This window comes from Scomber japonicus, chromosome 3 (assembly GCF_027409825.1).
Source record: "Scomber japonicus isolate fScoJap1 chromosome 3, fScoJap1.pri, whole genome shotgun sequence".
In the NCBI taxonomy this organism is placed as follows: domain Eukaryota; kingdom Metazoa; phylum Chordata; class Actinopteri; order Scombriformes; family Scombridae; genus Scomber; species Scomber japonicus.
This window is the reverse complement of record NC_070580.1, coordinates 30,768,774-30,787,881: the sequence shown is the minus strand read 5'-3', so window position 1 is coordinate 30,787,881 and position 19,108 is coordinate 30,768,774. Positions and strand designations below refer to the sequence as shown.

The window sequence follows — 19,108 nt, the reverse complement described above, 5'->3', positions numbered from 1 at the left end:
TTAATTTCAGACCCTTATTTTGTTGATTTCTGTCATTTTAAGTGATTTGCTTCTGTTTTAATTATGTTGTATGTTCATGTTTGTCGTCGTCGTCACAGAGCTGATATTCTTTTATTGTGCCATATGGATCTTTGTGCCTATGGGAAAATGAATGTTTTTTTTGCTTCTTTTTTTTTTTTATTGTATGTGTCAGAAGCTCTGTCTGATGAGGACGCTAACGCTTTACCACACAGGATGTTATCAGGGATGACTGGGCAGAGGGGCAGAGGCAGGTCCCTGAAATAAGTTTGGCTAAAACTAATAATTAATCCCTTTAGCTATTATTCTGCAAATTAATCAATTAGTCAGAAAATAGCGACAAAATGTCCATCAACATTTCTCAGAGTCCATGGCGGTGGTTTCAGATTACCCAAATATATTTAGTTTGCAAACATATAAAATCGAAAAAGCAACAAATACTCACATCAGAGAAGCTGGAACCTGAGAGTATTTATAGTATAGAAGTTACTTAAAACAACTAATGTATTACCAAAAGTGTTGCAAATCAATCGTAGTATGACTGAAAAAAATGCACTTAAATTTTAAGTGGAATTACATTACATTAAATTAAATTACATTAAAGACATTTAAATTATGTTAAATTATTACACTGATAGTTAATGGGAGCTAAATCACACAATCAAAGGAATACTGAGACAATTTTGGAAACACACTTATTTGCTATATGATAGAAAAAGGTTAGTTTATCACCAGGAGTCACATTTAATTGGTTAAATTTAAGCACAGGTGGAGTTATCATAAATGTTTTAATTGAGAGATATAAGATCTGAGAAATTATAATTGTATTTATCTATCTCTTTAAGTCCTCATTTCTTCACTTTAACCCCGCTGACCTGTGATGACCTGACATACTGTGTGCTGAAGTGTTAGCCTGCCTGGCGGACAGAGAAGCTGTCGGAGCTGATTTTGTGGTGAATCCTGAGTTCAGGTGAAATCCTGCAGCCTGACGACTCTGATCACTACAATCCAAGTTTCAGCTCGGAGCGTTTGTTCTAAGCTGAAATCATTTGTTTTTATTATTCAGTGCAATCCAGTTCAATGCAATGGTCTTCATGTCTTGAATGGTCATTAAATTGTATCCGAATGTTTCTCCGCAGCACTTTACCCGTGAGGGGTGGAAGACGAGTCCAGAGGCGTGTTTTGTTTTTGCAGAATAAGTTCAGAGTCGCAGAGACGTACATGGTATGAAAAACCACGTTCAGGTCACTCTCAGTTACCACGCAGTAGATTCGTCCAATGTTTCCAGGTTTTTGTCCCGTTTTCATCTTTAAAATAAAAATTCCTCTTTTACATTAAATGGAAAAAAATGACCCTCATCATCAATATTGAAATAAAAATCTAGTGACTCTGCTGTGATGAAATAACTGTATCAACCGAGTGAATATTTGATTAAAAATGGTTTAAAAATATTCAGTGTGAGGAGATTTTATTTCAAATGCTGCAGGCTGCATGGAAATTAACTCAATAATTAACACAGCGCTGTTCAGAAAAATGTTGGCTTGAGGTTTTTCACATACTGTTCATATTTAACCCTCCTGTTGTCCTCGAGTCAAGGAAGGGAGGAAGGGAGGAAAGTAAAGAAGGAAGGGAGGAAGGAAAGGAAAGGAAGGATGAAGGAAAGAAGGTAGGAGGGAAGGAAAGAAGAGGGAGGAAGATGGAAGGAAAGGAGGGAGGAAGGAAGATAGGACGGAGGGAGAAAGGAAAAGAGGAGGGAGGAAGGAGGGAAGGAGAAAGGAAGGAAGTAAGGATGGAGGAAAGAAGGAAGGAGATAGGGAGGAAGGAAGGAAAGAGGGAGGGAGGAAGGAACAGTTAAAACAGACGGGGTCAATTTGACCCGGGAGGACGACACAAAGGTTAAACCACAAATAATTCATGAACACCTCATCAGTCATTAATTGGTGATTAATCCTTAATGGTGCTTTCAGAGAGCAGAGAGAGGTTAATTAGTATTTATGCTCTTTGTTGATGGAGAAAAAATATTTACAATCATACTTTATATTAGTCCAAGATCACACAAGATTAATTAAATATTAAATGTGAATAAACAGTATTTTTTTAAATTTTTTCAATATTTTTGTGCATTTTTGATCATTTTAAGACAAGTCATCAAATTTCTGTCCAAAAAGACCAGAAAAGTTTTTTAAGGCGTTTTTTTTCTTCTCTCAAATGTAAAACTGGGTCATCAGTATGTAAGGATTTAATAGAGCTCTTGACATGAGTTGAATTATCCAGTCAGTTACGCTTACTTAATACGCAGGTTGTTGAGATTCCTGTTGCCCGTCGGGTTATGTGCATATTTGTAGAACTGTAATTCCAGTTTAAGGGCTATATGTATGTAAGTATGATCCTAACACAATGTAGACACAGTAATGATTATTTAGATTATTAATTAGTATGTCAATTATTTTCTCAACTATCGATTCATTATTTGCTCCCTACGATGTCAGAAAATGGTGAAAAATGTCAAAAACTCTTTCCCCAAAATCCAATGTTCAAATCCTCCGTCACCCCATCCTGCCTTTAGCTTGAGTCCATTTTCGCCTGTAATCAAATAATCCCCAAAGCTCCACGAGGAGTCAGCACGGAGAGCAAAGTCGCTGCCAGATCGTACTGAGTCATACTAAGACGTTTAAAACTCCACTCAGAAACTCTTCATACCATCACTGCAAGAGGAAAAACTATTCCCCACTCAACTTAACTTTTATGTATTAACCCTCCTGTTGTCCTCAGGTCAAGGATGGACAGGAGGAAGGGATGAGGAAGGGAGGAAAGGATGAGGAAGGGAGGAAAGAAGGAAGAAGGAAGGAAGGAAAGAAAGAAAGAAAGAAAGGAGGGAGGATGGAAAGAAAGAAAGAAAGAAAGGAAGGAAGGAAAGGAGGGAGGGAGGAAAAGAGGAAGGAAGTAAGGAGAGAAGGAAGGAAGGAAGTGAGGAAAGAAGTGTGGAAGGAGGAGGGAGCAAAGAAAGAGGGTAGAAGGGGAAGAACGAAGGAAAAAATAAAGAAAGAGGGAGGAAGGAAGGAAGGCAGGAAAGAAAGAAAGGAGGGAGGATGGAAAGAAAGAAAGAAAGGAAGGAAGGAAAGGAGTGAGGAGGGAGGGAGGAAAAGAGGAAGGAAGTGAGGAAAGAAGTGTGGAAGGAGGAGGGAGCAAAGAAAGAGGGTAGAAGGGGAAGAACAAAGGAAAAAATAAAGAAAGAGGGAGGAAGGAAGGAAGGCAGGAAAGAAGGAACAGTCAAAAAACAGACGGGGTCAATTTGACCCGAGAGGACGACAGGAGGGTTAAAGTTAAGGAGACAGACTTGCCACATTTTCTCGAAGCATCCACCTCAAAAGTTTTGCAATTTAATATTTAGAGTCAGGAATAGACGAATAAATGAAAGAACTCACAATCACGTTTTTCTTTTACCCATTTGCCCATTTTCTTTCTTTTTTTTTCTTTTTTTGCATGCAGAGAAATGACAGAAAGTGATACAGCAGAACAACATGTTTTGGTGCCATTATTTGGCCACAGTTATTTTTCTTAATTCAGCTTGAATCTATAAACACATATCAGATATTTAGTGTTTTCCAGAGACAGGACGTAAACCTTCTTTTAATGTCTGAGCAGAAATAATTTTCCTCAGTGAAAAGTTGAACTGATGTTATGAGCTGAGCAAACTGACAAAGGCCTTCAAGCTGTCTGTGAAGAAAAAAGTAGGATTAAATAAAAGGGAAGTATAAACTACTGGTAAAGTTGTATTATTGTGATAGTTTCGCTTAGCATGAAGACTGGAAGCAGGAGCGGCCTACTGACATCCCTAAAGCTCAGTAGTTACCACGTTTAATCTTAAAGGGTGAGTCTGAGGATTTTCTATATTTTTCTTATTATCAATCAATCTCATGTGCAATGAACTCATCCTAATTACAAGTATTATGTGTGTATTAAAAACCTCATATATCTTATCCCTTTGTGCCGGAGACCTCCAATGTTCATTCTTTGAAAAATGAGATACATTTAACCCCTTTTTCCCCTCTATTTATGAGATGTATTAACTAATTTTGACTTCTCAGCCTGTATTTACAGGTTAGTACATACATTTCTCAGACCTGCTAACCCCCTGTATCATGTAAAACAACCCTAATTTATTAATATGTCCCTTGTCTTCTTCCTCTTCCTCAGGTGACGGAGGTGTGGGCTGTATATTGGACGCTATTCCTACTACTTTTCTCCTGAGGGTAGAAACACTCAGATGGAGGCATGTTAACTCACACATCCTTCACTCTGCTGCTCGGAGGAGAGGGAACAGAAAATGGGCAGCGAGGCTAACTTTTACCCTCTGCTTCCATTCTTTATGCTAAGCTAAGCTAACTACGCACTGACTCCAGCTCTGTGTTTTAAAGGATTGAAGGATGAAGCTGGTGATTTTCTATATTTCTCTTCAAATCTTAAGAGCAGATCCAAACCAACAGCGAACTGATCCTACTATCAAGTGTGTGTGTGTGTGTGTGTGTGTGTGTGTGTGTGTGTGTGTGTGTGTGTGTGTGTGTTGTGTGTGTGTGTGTATCTAAAGCCTGATATATCTTATTCCTCTGAGCCTTAAACCTCCTTTGTTGTCCAGAGTATTTCTGTGTAAGTGTATGACACTGTGCATTGTTATTTCAGCACAAAGTCAAAAAGTTGGAGCTTAGAAACGTGTCACCAAGAGCGACAGTGGCTCAGAGGAAGAAGAAGATATATCAGGCTTTGGATACACACATAATACTTGTAAGTGGATCAGTTCAGTGAGTCTCATCTCACTCTTGCAAAGAAACCAAATACTTCCAATTTATCCCAATGTCAAACTTTTTAAATTATTCCTTGATGTGTTTTATATATAATTTAAGTTGGACTGCAAATACAATGTAGGTTATAATTAAAGTGTCCTGTTATACTTCCCTTCACCCTGTTAGCAGCAGTAGAGTGGAAAAAGTGTAAAGCATTAAGCTGCAGTATTATTCCCTGCAGGAAATCCCGATCTTGTAATGAATTAAATTAATGCAAATTCAACCAAATCTTTCATGAACCTCACATTTTTTTTGTCCAATCTTCATAATATTTCTGAAAAACTCCAATTAGACGCTTACTTGCAGTTTATAAAGATGTATGATACTTCCCCAACCTGCTGATACTCTTCTATTAAGATTCGTTTCTGTTTTTGGCTTGTTTGGTTTGTATAATGTGTAAATATAATATAATCACATTCTGCTCAAAGACACTCAGTAAAAGATTTGCTCAGGTATGTTGATGAGAAACTATCCATGCTAACATGCTCTGGTTGTAATGTTCACATTTTATGAATTTAGCTGATCGTCTCATTAAGACAGTTTGTTTAGTTATTACTGTTTCAGAGCAATCATTACTAAAGCTAATCTTTCCAGGAGATGTCGTTTAGAAAAGGGATTGAAGGGATTCAGGTGTCCAGATTCTTGATCAGGAATCACTGCAGAGATCTACTGCTTGTCGTGCGGTCCGAGTCTCCATGGAAACGACCTGCGAAGACAATTCTGGAATGTTAATACAGCAGGAAAACTTCTGCTCGAGCTCAACGACTGTAAGTTAAACTGTAGATTTGTAAAGGCCCTGATTTACTCTGAAAAGGACATACACAGCGGACGGTACACTACAGTTTGTATTTATATTTTATATTATATTTATGAGATGCCTGCACAGTTTGCATGACTTGCTGCAACATTTTGACTGATTTCTTTTTGTTGACAGGATCACCGCCCCATTGACCATTGGACCAAACCGCCACAACAACATGGAAGAAAGTCTGGTCCTCCCTTTATTCAGGTACTCCAGACTTCATATTGTCTGGGACTTTCTGTCCCCAAAGTCAAAACTAAGTCTGGAGAAGAAGCATTCAGTTTTTAAGCTCCACATATCTAGACAAACTCCCATAAAACTGAAGGTCCTCTCCAACTCTCCGATCTTTTAAATCACAGTTTAAGATTTTTCTGTTTAAGTTTTAGGGTTAATATCTCACACTGCGCTTTAACTTTGTATTCTCCTGTTTTTATGTCTTACTATATTTTAGCTTCATTTAATCTCCAGTTTAATACCTTTAATCTTTAATTCAAATGTATTATATTTTGTTATGTGCTGCTTTGAGTCTCATGGAAGCAGTGTGATACAAAATTCACTCCCATTCATTTTCTATAGGACCGCAGCAAACCTCTTTACAAGGTACTGTGGGATCCATGCAACGCAGGTCTGACCAGCGGCACATAAACAGGAAGGGGTCAGAAATTGAAAAGACATTTGACTTTATAGAAATGAAGGTGGTAAATGACCCTTTGCTTCCAGACTACAGGTACGAAGGTACAACAGAGCAACAGCAAAGATCTTGTCCTGGCGATCCACGGAGAGTCAAACCCGACTGATTCCAAACATTTATAACCTGTTTTCAATCCACTAAAAGTTAAATATTAGTCTGTTCTTGTTGAGGTTCTGCCGTAATATCACTGGTGCTCATTAGTTGTGTCTTACCTAATTCCAGCTCATGAGGAAAACGGCTGGTTTGTCATCCACATATTTATTCATGGAAGATCTGCGTCTCCTAGAAGTTGAACTGCAGTTCTGGTTAGAAGAGTTAAAGACAAAGAAAAAGAGAACATTTTAGGGTTCAGACAGTTCATGTTTAAGATCCAATGCTGATCAAGATTAAAACTGCTGACAGAATATATTGAACTTATGCTAATGTCCTTACATCTGACAATTTTCATGTTTTTTTGTTTTGCCTTTATTTTACAATCACAGTGTAGAGACAAGGAGAGATACACAGGAAAAGGCACACAACAAAGGTCCTGTGTCCAGAATGAAACCATTGACATTGCAGTTATGTGATATATGCCTTAACTATGTAGGATGACAGGAAACCACATGTTCAGGCTTTTAGCTGCACAAGTGATGTGACTGTATGGATAGCAATGTTGGCTGGTCATTCCTGTTCACATACAATAGTTTACTTTTGGTCCGGGTCTGTTTTTTTCTGGTTTGGGACCTTAGCTAGATATATAAAGAAAGGCTTTCTCAGTTTGGTGTTAAAAAAACAAGCCAGGCCGTATCGCTCAACAGCATTGTTTCAAAATACAGAAAGCTACCAGAGTGGAAGCATGTATATATATTTTTTTAAGTATATTTTTGGAGCTTTTTGCCTTTATTGTACAGGTTAGGAGAGAAAGAAAGGAAATGGGAGGCAATGACATGCAGGATAGGACCACTCAGCACGGGATTCAAACCTGGGGTCTGCAGTGAGGACTGTAGCATCAACACATGGGGCGGGTGCTCTACCCACTAAGCTAAACACTGCCATGGAAGCATGTTTTTTACTATAATTCGTGGCTGCTAACATACTTGGCTCCACAGTTTTTTTTTGTACCATTTAGTGACACATTATTAAAAGCATAGCACCAATGTGACAGATCTGATTTTGTTCTGGTTTAACAGTGTGTAGGATGAAAGGAAGCTCGAATGGATTTGTGTTGAGTGAGTCATTTTTCTGCAATCGTACCTTAGCGCAGGTGTTGCTCGATTTGACACACAGGCTGATCTTGCAGTGCAGGTAGACGTCTCTGCTTTTCCCAGAGAACCGGAACATGTTAAAGGAGAAGTAATTGGTTGTCCCCTTTCCATTGTCCTCCACATGCACAGTTTTGTCAAGAGGGTGTGGACAGCTGATCGGAAACAGGAAAACAAACGTCACCAGCTGAAGAACATTTGTGTTGCTCTGAAACGTTGGCCTGGCACAATAACTACTTTTGTTGGACGATATATTGATAATTACGTTATTGTACAATAAGTCGATAACATAATTATTTAGACAGGTCTACTAAAATGTATAAAAATCCTAAAGTTTGCTTTGGAGCTCTATCATAAATGTCCTCTATATTTGTTATATAACTCAAATTTAAAACAACCTAAGCCTGTATGGTGGCACCTTTGAACATTTAAGACATTAACCCTCCTGTTGTCCTCGAGTCAAGGAAGGGAGGAAGGGAGGTACGGAAAGAAGGAAGGGAGGAAGGAAAGGAAGGATGAAGGAAAGAAGGTAGGAGGGAAGGAAAGAAGATGGAGGAAATGAAAGGAAGGGAGGAAGATGGAAGGAAAGGAGGGAGGAAGGTAGGGAGGAAAGGAAAGAAGGAAGGGAGGAAGGAAGGTAGGACGGAGGGAGAAAGGAAAAGAGGAGGGAAGGAAAGAAAGAGGGAGGAAGGAAGGAAAGGAGGGAGAAAGGAAAGAAGGAAGGAAAGGAAGGAGGGAGGAAGGAAGGAAAGGAGGGAGAAAGGAAAGAAGGAAGGAAAGGAAGGATGGAAGGAAAGGAGGGAGGAAGGTAGGGAGGAAAGGAAAGAAGGAAGGGAGGAAGGAAGGTAGGACGGAGGGAGAAAGGAAAAGAGGAGGGAAGGAAAGAAAGAGGGAGGAAGGAAGGAAAGGAGGGAGAAAGGAAAGAAGGAAGGAAAGGAAGGATGGAGGAAAGAAGGAGGGAGGAAGGAAGGAAAGGAAGGATGGAGGAAACAAGGAGGGAGGGAGAAAGGAAGGAAAGGAGGAAAGAAGGAAGGAAGGATGGATGGAGGAAAGAAGGAAAGAGGGAGGAAGGAGGGAGGAGGAAGGGAGGAAGGAAGGAACAGTTAAAACAGACGGGGTCAATTTGACCCGGGAGGACGACACAAAGGTTAATGAGCCTCACAAGCCACTCTGCTTCTTGAACACATTCATATCGAAGGTTTATTCACCCTGAGCCGTCTCATCCTGCCTTTAATCCAGACAGCTGTTTCCCACTGAAAGCCTCTCAGCTAAGACTGGGTTAACTGTGTCTCTCACCCATCCTTGATGAGTTCATATTTCAGTTTGTCGTCGGATGATGCGACGTTGGTTGCGTAGCAGGAGTCCGTCACCATCGAAACCAATCCACTATCCAGCCCAACCGCCTCCATTGCAAACCAGATCTTCTGGTTCAGTTTGAGTGTGCTGTCCGAGGTCACAGGCTTCGTACGGGCAGCATCCGAAAAGGCTTTCATGTTCAGAGTGTACTTCCAAGGTCCAGATTCAATTGTATACTCAACTGCCCCACCGCTGGAAAAATGAGCACACACACAGATCTCTAAACATCTATTCTTACGTTAATTGCAAATTGATGATGATTTTAAGTGATTCTTATTTTTCCAACCGAATGGTTTTGGGATATTTGTCTTTCTAAGGGGGGCTAGCAGAAGAAATCATACATAGTCCTGTTTCTGAAGTCTGCTGTAGTCGATAGGATACGGCATACAGTTGACAATGATCAAATCAAAGGGTTAAAACAGGATGGGGTAGGTAGCTGGAGAACAATTTTCACATGTGGATTTAAAAGTTTAGATCAATCGCACAGCAGGATTTAACAAAGAACTGTATTCTTACTTGTAAATCTGCATTGGTCAAATAAATGTGTTCTGCATCAGTATGATTTTTGTTAGGAGAGAATTAGACGAAGGAGTTTGAATTTGGATAAAACAAACTGTTAAAACCCACCTGCCGCTGTCACCACTCGTGACTACGATGTCTAATGAGAAATCGATGTCTATATTTGGTATAACAAAGGGGCAAGTAAGGTCCATCACTTCCTCTCTGGTGGTCTTCACTAAGACGCCATTCTTGTTGATCATGTTGCCTTCGTCGTCAAGCTGCAGGATCACAGGTAGACAGACATTTTTTAGACATTCACAGATCAGCAGCTTTAAAAAAAAACCCAGGTGGTCCAAGTCAGAGCTGCAACTATAGAATGATTAAACACTAAAAAAAAGGAGATCTAGCCGATTGTTAAGTCAATAAAGTAGAGGAGAGACACCCACCCTGACCATCGCCCCGCAGGGTTTGCTTTTGGTGTCAAAGTCCATGGACACCATGTGGGTCTTGGCGTCCATCTCACCTTTGCAGGTTTCGTCAAAGAGGTGTAAGTCAGAGTATTTGATGCCTTTGTCCTCAAGGAGACAACCAACCAGAGAAACCGACACAGCGCTCCCATCACACTTTGTCTCACCTGAACATACACAAGTGAAAGTAAAACAAACATGCAAGTGGGTTCTTTTATCCCATGTCACAAATGCCGCTTTTCCACTACACAGTTCCAGCACTACTCAGCTCGACTCGACTCGCCTCGGTTCCAGGAACAACCTTTTCCATTACAGTAAGGTACCTACTCAACGTGGGCGGGGTCGTCATAGCACGGCTCAGCGATACTGCTGTGACTTCGTTTTATACGCGACACAAACACATAAACAACGGAGGACATGGAGGCGATGGTGTACTTGCTGCTGTATGTGGCTTTCTGTCACACACAAAGCAAGAACATTGAGCGGTATGACTGTAACGCTGTTGCCGGTATTTAAAAATGCCGGGTTTGGCCAGCAGTCTGTTGACGTCACATTTAGTATCGGCTCGGCTCGCTTGGAACCTCAGCAGAGCAGGTACTAAAAAAGTACCAGGTACCAGGTACTATCCGTAGTGGAAACGCAAAAAAAAACTGAGTCGCGTTGAGTCGTGCTGGAACTGTGTAGTGGAAAAGCGCCAATACTGGCTTTTGTACCTGTTATCTCTTTCTCCTTTTTAATTAAACGGTTTATTGTAGCCCTGATAATGTCTGTCACTGTAATCTCAAGGGCTTTTTTCTCTCCTATTGTATTAAAATGATGCAGTAGGTGAAAAAATGAATTGACTTTGTTAAGTTGTACTGTTAGTAGATGAAGTGAAACTGAACACGTTAGCTAGTTCAGTGAGAAGCTTACTAGTTAAAATATAGCAGATTATTTTTAGGGTGTTGGCTTTTACACTCAAACTTGAGTTCAGCTCACACAACAGCCAGCAGGACGCTTTGTTGTGTTAAAGCTGTCTTACCTAAAGTTTTATCGTATGTGGAGGCAAATATGGCCCGGCAACGGCAGCGGGTTCCACCTGTCAGGCTGTCACCGCAGAACTCATCAGCAGTGCAGAACCGATCCAGACAGAGGGTCTGAAAGTTAGTAGCTACACAGACAGACAAAGAGAGAGACATTACAGGCTGAAAGAAAACCAGCAGAACAACACAGGAAACTGGTACTGGGCTACGTTATGAACCATCCAGACCTCAAAGGTCAACTGGGACTGGTCTGCTTTCTGTTCCCAGAGTCAAAAATAAGCATGGAGAAGCAGTGTTCAGTTTTTACGCTCCACATATCTGGAGCAAACCCCCAGAAGACTGCAGGGCTGCTCCAACTCTCTGACTGTTCTGTTGGCAACTGCTTTCTATTAAATCCACATTACTCTATTTTAGCTTAATTTAATCATTCCATTTTGAGTCAGGTCCATATGCCCTGCAGCTCTTTTCCACAAGGTAAGTAGTTGAATTAGAGAGGTCTTCCTGATGAACTGAAGCGCTACCTAAAAGGACGTTTGACCCTTGAGGATGATTTTCCCTCTCTTTGATAAGTTATGCTCTTGTTATTCTCTTTGTTCACCTGTATGGATTAGTTTTTACTAAGTCGTTCTTCATTACTTCGTGATTATCTTGTGATTAGGAGAAACTCAGATGTGTCACTGTATGCTGATGATTTGCTTCTGTACATTTCAAATCAAGTATCGTCTTTATCTTGATGTTTTTGGTCAAATCTCAGGGTACAAAATTTAAATGTTCACAAGAGCAACTACTCCAGTGGCCAAAAACCTCCCATGCTCCCTACTTCTCTACGTCCACAAGAGGCACTGAACTGTATCATGGTGGCAAATACGCTGCTAAAGACTCCCTAAAACAATCGATTCAATCTGGAAGCATTTCTTGATAACATAAAATCCCGTTTTTGCTGAGGTCTTGTTTCAGTAAGGGTTGTATTGTGTAGTGAGTTCTTCCACATTCTTACAGCATTCAACGTTTGCTCTCCAGCCTTTCAGTACATCGTCGTTGTACAGGCTGCAGACTCTGGCGTAGGCCTCCAGAAACTGACACTTGAAACCGTCCACTCCAGGATATTTGCATAAAGTGTTGGTGCAGGCAGTTATGTACGGCTGTGGATCTACGTAACTCTTGCACTTGTCGAAGGGCGCCTCCTTCAGGATTTCACAGCTATTTCAGTGACGCAGAGAGGGAAAGTGGGAGATAGAATAATGAGTAGAACATTTTTAGATATAACAAGACAATGGCATTTTATGTACAGCATTGTGTTATGTTTTATTCATTCATTGTGAAGTAGTGTGTTCACGCTGTATTCTGAACATTAGCACTGCCTGAGCCTCCAGAACAGCGCTCCTCCCCCAACGCATGCTTGACACAGCTGTTTACAAGACGTTATAGTACATAAGTGTGGATAGAGTTAGTGTTGAAGTTCTCACACTTAGGGCCTGATTTACTAAGATCCCAAATAGTGGGTACTAAATTGCGTGTATGGTGCAATAGATTGCGCTTTGTTTGCGTGCGTCTTGAGGGTGATCTACTAAGAATAACTGCGCACATGAAAACAGGTGCAACAGGGTGGAGACAGCAGTATTTAAATGAGGGTTTTGCATGTCTTAATGGAGAGTTTAGACGAGCAGAAAGCTGCAAGCGCAAAATGAAATGTGATCAGGTTCTAGTGCAGGCATGTCAAACTCATTCCACAAACGGCCACGTGGCTGCAGGTTTTCATTCCAACCAAGCAGGAGCACACATGCGCACCAATCAGCTGACTGAAGTGCTCCTGCTTGTCACATGGCCCTTTGTGGAATGAGTTTGACATGCCTGTTCTAGTGGAAGAGGTTAACAAATATATTGAGTTATAACAAAAACTAATATTACCAGAAAAACCGACATATGGGAGAATATTTGTGACGAAGCCAGTGCTGTTAGTAAAACAAAAAATATTCCACTCCAAAAATATTAACATAGGTGGAAAAACTCCATCCTGTGTGTATTCTGTCATTGTGTCTCCGTCTCCTCCTCTCCACAGTGACAAAAGTCATCTGAGCGCAGTGAGCAGCCGGTTAATACCTGCCCTTCAAAGGGTATTATTTATAGACGCAGTTAACGTCAGAAAGATTACCTTCAGGTTTGGTAAATCACAATGCGTGTGCTAAATAACATATTTGCATTTTCTCCTCCCTGTATTTTGCACACTGGGGTTGAAACGCCCCATATTACATATTCACTATGGCAAACGTGCTAAATGGACAGCGCGTACTAGCTTGCACAGTTGCAAGACGCAAACCTCAGTGTGCTGTGTTAGTAGGTCAGCTTGCACATTTTTTGCGGATGATGTCAAGTTTGCACACGTTTCTACACATGCAACCCTTTAGTAAATCAGACCTTTAGTGTGGACGGCCCTTTATAAGCCTATAACCAAATCCAGATCCAACCTCTCTCTGTATTTTATGTATAAGATGCACCCCACTTTTAAATTTAAAAAATAATAATATCAAAGGAATATCTTATTTACCGGTTTTTACTGTATATTCTCACAACTTACACATTTTACACATCTGGCAAAACCAAAAAAGACAAATTGGTCAAACTGTGCTGTGTTTGGTCTGAACAGGGAGTAAGCTACAGGACATGTGTTGTGCCAGCCGGCCTAAAACTGTGTGTCATGCATATTTGTGTCAACTGTGAATTTAATGTTACCCCGTTACCCAAATAAAAAGTTTGAATATTATCTGAATTTAGATGTGTTGAGCTTTCACCTGCATCGCAAATATTTTTTTATGGATCAAATTAGTGTTTTATTTGTGTTCAGTTGTATCTCTGCTCACCGTTTAGTCATTTTGGCGCATTCGATCCCAGTCTTAGAGTCGTCCTTGTGTTCCTTGTCACACCTAGTGAGTGAAAACAGCAGAGGGTCAAGACCATAAACCAACACCCAGAGCACCTAAACACCCAACTGCTCTGTACAAGAATCCCAAAGTTACTGAAATTCATCAACCAGCAGTCAACAGGACTTTCATGTTAAGATGAAGGTCTTACTCTTTGGGGCTGTGGTCAGTCGCCTTCTCATCACTGAACTTCATGGAGTTTCCACATAAACCCTCCACAGTGGGAGGACTTGCTTTTGGTGCTGGCCAGTTTCAGGAGAGAGTGAGCAGAGAAGAGTCAGATCAATAATATGGCATCACAAAGGAAAGCAGTTGTTAGTAGATTAATCACAGCAGTCAGCCTTTGAAGATATAATTGAGGAGAAATTAGTAAGTCTGGTAGTATCTGTCTCTTATCAAACCATCTTTCTTCTCTTTTGCAGCTTTTTGAACAGTGTCTGTAACAATGATGGAGCAGGTTTGTCTGATACCTTGTTGTTGCCTTCAGCTATTTTGGCTCTCTTCAGTAAAACTAAAAGGAGGAAACCAGCTACCTAACAAGCCATGCTGAACAGATTATCATAACACCAAAACACCAAAAGTAATGTGTGGGAGCAATTTGGATTTGACACCACAAATGATTAAATTGTCTGTTTGCTGTCTTTATAAAATTGCCTTACAGTAACATTGGCTCGTCTCTTGAGTGAGGCAGTGGAGGCAATATATATGGACCATGCACTTTATTAGGAACACCTATGCAATCTAATGCAATTACTGTAGATTATTTGAGTGCTGATTGAAAGAGCAAAGCCTTTTCTATCAAATCAAACTGTATAACCATTTGGTCCATTTCTTCACCAAGTAGTATTCACTTTTAACCATTAATAATTTGTATTTCCTTTGTATTGTGTTTTTATATTACAACTAATTACCCTTTGGAGAAAAATAAAATGAGTGATTGATTAGTGATATCAGGTGAGGCTAACCTGTAAGTGACCAAACCATGTAGATTTAGATGGGACCAGACAGCTCAGTCAATATTTGTAAAGGTAAATAAAGCTTTAACATGTCCGATAGGCCGAGAAGTTGGGATGAATTAAAAAGAAAGCCTGGATAAATGAGTCAGGCAGATTCAGGACAGAAACAGCTCCCTGAATGGTAAATGAGTATGGAAATTATGTGAATCGCCACAGGCTGTGCAGTCGCCAAATCTCAACCTAATGAGACACAGATGAAAGGAACGGAAAAGAAAGAAACATTTACATAAAACTCTGCTTTGGTAAGATGTCGTTCTTCCACAGAGAGCACTTAAGTTTCACAACACCTTCAAAGCTTATTGTCATAGATTGTCCAAGTCTGTAGACCTCTACTGGAGAGATGAACATCATTCCTCCAAAAGAAACTCTGTGGTGTTTTGATGATGGTAGTGGAGAGACTACATTTTAAACATGAATGAAGCAGGTGAATATAAAAATATCAAGTTTGATATAAAGAGTCAAGTCTACTGTATTTTAAACATCAATGAAAGGAGGTGATGCTAATGAAAGCGTAACTTCAGTCCCTGAGGAGACAAGATGCTCCATTTGTTGTCGCATGTGGCACAAAGACGACCACGATTATGTCATTGCGGCTGGTGCACGTGTTTTTTAAATAAATGGTCAATGGACTGTACTTATATAGCGCCTTTCTAGTCTTTACGACCACTCAAAGCGCTTTACATGACATCTCATTCACCCATTCACACACATTCATACACTGATGGCAGGAGCTACCACACAGGGTACCAACCTGCTCATCAGGGGGAGTTTAACCATTCATTCTCATTCATACACCGTTGGCGCAGCAATGGGAGCAATTTGGGGTCTTAAGTGTCTTGCCCAAGGACACATCGACATGTGGACTGGTTCTACCTCCTGAGCCACAGCCGCCCAAGAAAAACAAGGACATATAAGAAAATAACAAGACATAGTACACTCTACTCTACAATGGAAGAATTTGGACTGACAAGTTATTGTTCTTCACCACCATCATCAAAACACAAACTGACTGGTTGATTGATGTTCGTCCCTCAAGCAGAGAGTCTACGGAGGTGGAGAGTCCATGACAAGCAGCACTGAATCTGTTCTGGAGGCTCATTGTGGAAGAGCAGCTTACTAACACAAACTACATCCATAATGATAATCTGCTAGATGCCACTAAATCTTACACACTGGACCTTTAAAGCAAATGACTGTTTTTCCCAAAATGTTGAACTTTTTCTTTAAATAGTTCAATGCTGTATTTAAAACATATTTTCTCACACAGTCTGTTCCTTCATGGACCCCTCAAGGATTTGACTCTTTGTACCTTTAATGTGTATCTGTGCAGTGGAACCATCAAAGAAGACGGTCATCATGTAGTTCCCCTTGGACATCTTGGACATCACTCCAGTCGTATCTTTGGAGAGTGCCACACCGTTAACCGTCTCAGCCGTGGTGCTGAGTTTCTTCTCCGCATCGCCCACCTGCATCACAGCAGAGGGATAATAGAGAGTTATACTACACCTGCTGCCTTTCAAGCCCTCATACAGTAAGTTTGGCTAAATTAGACTTCTCATTGGGAAAATGTCTGCTTATGCCGATCAGTTTTCCTGGGTGTCATGTTTGAAGTATTTCACACTGACTGTATTTAAAGAAGGATGCAGTGAGTTGGTTTGAGCCCATAGCTTATTGTCAGCGCATCTCTGTTTGGAGCCAAGGCCTTAAGGACCATAAAGAGTAGGGGGGGGGGTGCCTTTCACACTCTGGAAACAAGCTCAGCTACCTTAGACGAAACAAACGCTAGCTTACTGGGAACAACTGTACACTTGACCTAGTAAGTAAAATTTAGTCTAATACAACACGAGACAATAAAACTATAGTCCAACTCAGTGAGAGTCACAAAGTCGAGGAGAGCAACAGATGAGCCAGCTGTCAATCAAACGACAGATATTAAAGCTACTATGAGTCAAATCTTCTTAACAAAGCAATAGTTTACAAAATGACCACCTGCACATTTCTCAGAGGGCTTGAATTTAGCATTTGAGACCAAAATGAAAAAAATATTCTGACTTTATATTTCCAAGAGAGAAGTTGATGCTTTTTAAATGGGAGTCAGTTGGAGCCTTTAATGTACTTCCACATTGGCTTCACACTGATTTAAAATGGCGACACAAATCTTCAGCGTCAAGTTAAATTTTGGTGAACTTTGACACAATGGTGCCACTGCCCAAAAGCGCAGCAGTATAAATCTTTTTAAAGAAACGATGTTAACCAATTGTCCAGTTAGCATGAAAGCTACCTCAGAGAGCATTGTGAGTTATTAGCAATGGCTAATTAAAGTATGTTAGCATGTTAGCTCAACAGCTGCAGCAGGCAACTAGCCCTGCAAGTCACTAACTCAACCTCTAACACCAGTTTTTTATAATAATTAATAGAGCAATTCCCTGTCTCACTTTCTGGTGTGTCCAGGCCTTTAGGTGCCTGTTCAGTCATCACTAGACCAATGTCCCTGTGTACAACCAAGATCAGCTCTTGATAATACACTGTACTAATACAGTTATCAAGACAGTTGGTTGCTTCGGCACAACTTTGTTCTTTCACAAGCAGGTCACACAAGTGTATGGTGTTTAACTGTTTAACAAATACTGCAGTTAGAAAAGCTGCCTCCAAACCAATAGGTCTAAAGTTCAAACCCCACCATAGCCAAACAGTACGCAAGTTGATTAAGATTCAGCTACCACTGTCTTTTACACGGGTCTCACAGTCAATGCTGGTTGTGGTGTTCTATGAAGTACTGTCTTTCAGTTTTACATTTTCTTCAAAAACGTGTTGCCTTTCACAACCGCCACTAAATCCGTCATTAATTTAGATTATCTGAGAGAATGACACAACAATGAATGGCTTGCCTGATCTCTTCCTTGCAGACAGAAGGTTTCAGTATTTACAACATGTTGGCTGAACATGTCTAAAGTCAAAGTGTTTTTCTCCCTGTTGTGATGGGCCAAAAAGCATCGGAACTGCATAATGTGGTTGACAATTGTTTCCAAGACTTTTGGATTGAGCCGCCCAAATATGCCATCAGAATGGGAGTCTAACCCATCACTCTCTGAAAAGCACTTTGTTACAAGCTTACTGATGCCTTCAGTTCTTCGCAATGAAGGAGACAGTCTTTCTATCTGTCAGACTGCAAAAGTAGAACAGAGACCAGATATTAACCTATATACAGTCCACATAATTATTGACCTGTTTTCAGTGGCGTTAAAAACAGAACAACCCTCCCAACAATCCTGCATGGCTCAGCACAAGAACTTACCATAACCTTTCCGCCTTGTTTCAGATAAATCTTGACACCTGCGTCCTCCAGTTGCAGGATCACACTGTCCAAAAAGCTAACATCTACACGGCGTCGTTCCTTGAAGGTCACGTGTACTTTTATACCAGGGATTGATGTTGTCTTCATCAGAGTGTACCCACACCGGTCCTTGGCAGAGTTCACTTGGCCGTTGATATCAATCACAGTGGGGCCCGTCACAGTGCACAAGAAGCACCTGCGGAAGGTGGGGAGCAACAGATTTATAATGATATCATAATATTTCACTTACTTCAGTTACCTAAACCTTTTCACATAATAATATCATCTAATATACTAGGAGTGTGTCCAAAAAAACGATCCGTCAATTAATATCGATTTTCTATTTAAAAATTCGATATCGATTAAAAATTCTGTGAATTGATTTTTTATGTGCATTTTTTGAAAATCATTGGTTACATGATGACAACATAATTCAAAATGACATGATTTAAAATGCCACTGGTCTTAAGGGTAAATACACATAGATGCTATCATGCTAGATCCCAGTATTGGATCAGACTCATGATTTAACTTTACTCTTGAAGAATTTGGTGTCCACACATGATTGCGTGTTAAAAATATTGCCTGACTTACAAAAAGAAAAATCTGGAAACATAAAATTGAATCGATATTGAATCGAATCGAGAATCAGATCAAATCGGGACCCTGTGAATCGGAATTAAATCGATTCAGGAAATCATTGACAATACCCAGCCCTATAATAAACAGCAGACATATTTACTTGTTCTCTCCTTGGCACGCTGGCAGATCAGCACCGGTGGTAAAATGGACGACCGCAGTCACGCAGAGCAGTAAGCGGAGCATGTTGGATGAGGTCATTCAAACAGCTGGAAAAGACACAGTATCAAAACCATCACAAAGTTAATTAACTCAGTGT

At 40.4% G+C, this 19,108-nt stretch overlaps 1 protein-coding gene across 1 annotated transcript; it reads right to left on the bottom strand.

Moving 5' to 3' along the window:
- Positions 1-5,505: 5,505 nt before the first annotated feature.
- Positions 5,506-19,035, bottom strand: LOC128355334 (alpha-tectorin-like). Its single transcript, XM_053315579.1, has 12 exons — positions 18,953-19,035; positions 18,172-18,406; positions 16,186-16,342; positions 14,012-14,102; positions 13,801-13,863; positions 11,940-12,142; positions 10,942-11,070; positions 9,900-10,087; positions 9,580-9,731; positions 8,893-9,144; positions 7,589-7,751; positions 5,506-5,565 (listed from the first exon to the last, which is right to left on the bottom strand). The coding sequence occupies exons 1-12, from the start codon at positions 19,033-19,035 to the stop codon at positions 5,506-5,508; spliced, it is 1,776 nt and encodes a 591-aa protein (XP_053171554.1).
- Between the last annotated feature and the right edge of the window lie 73 nt (positions 19,036-19,108).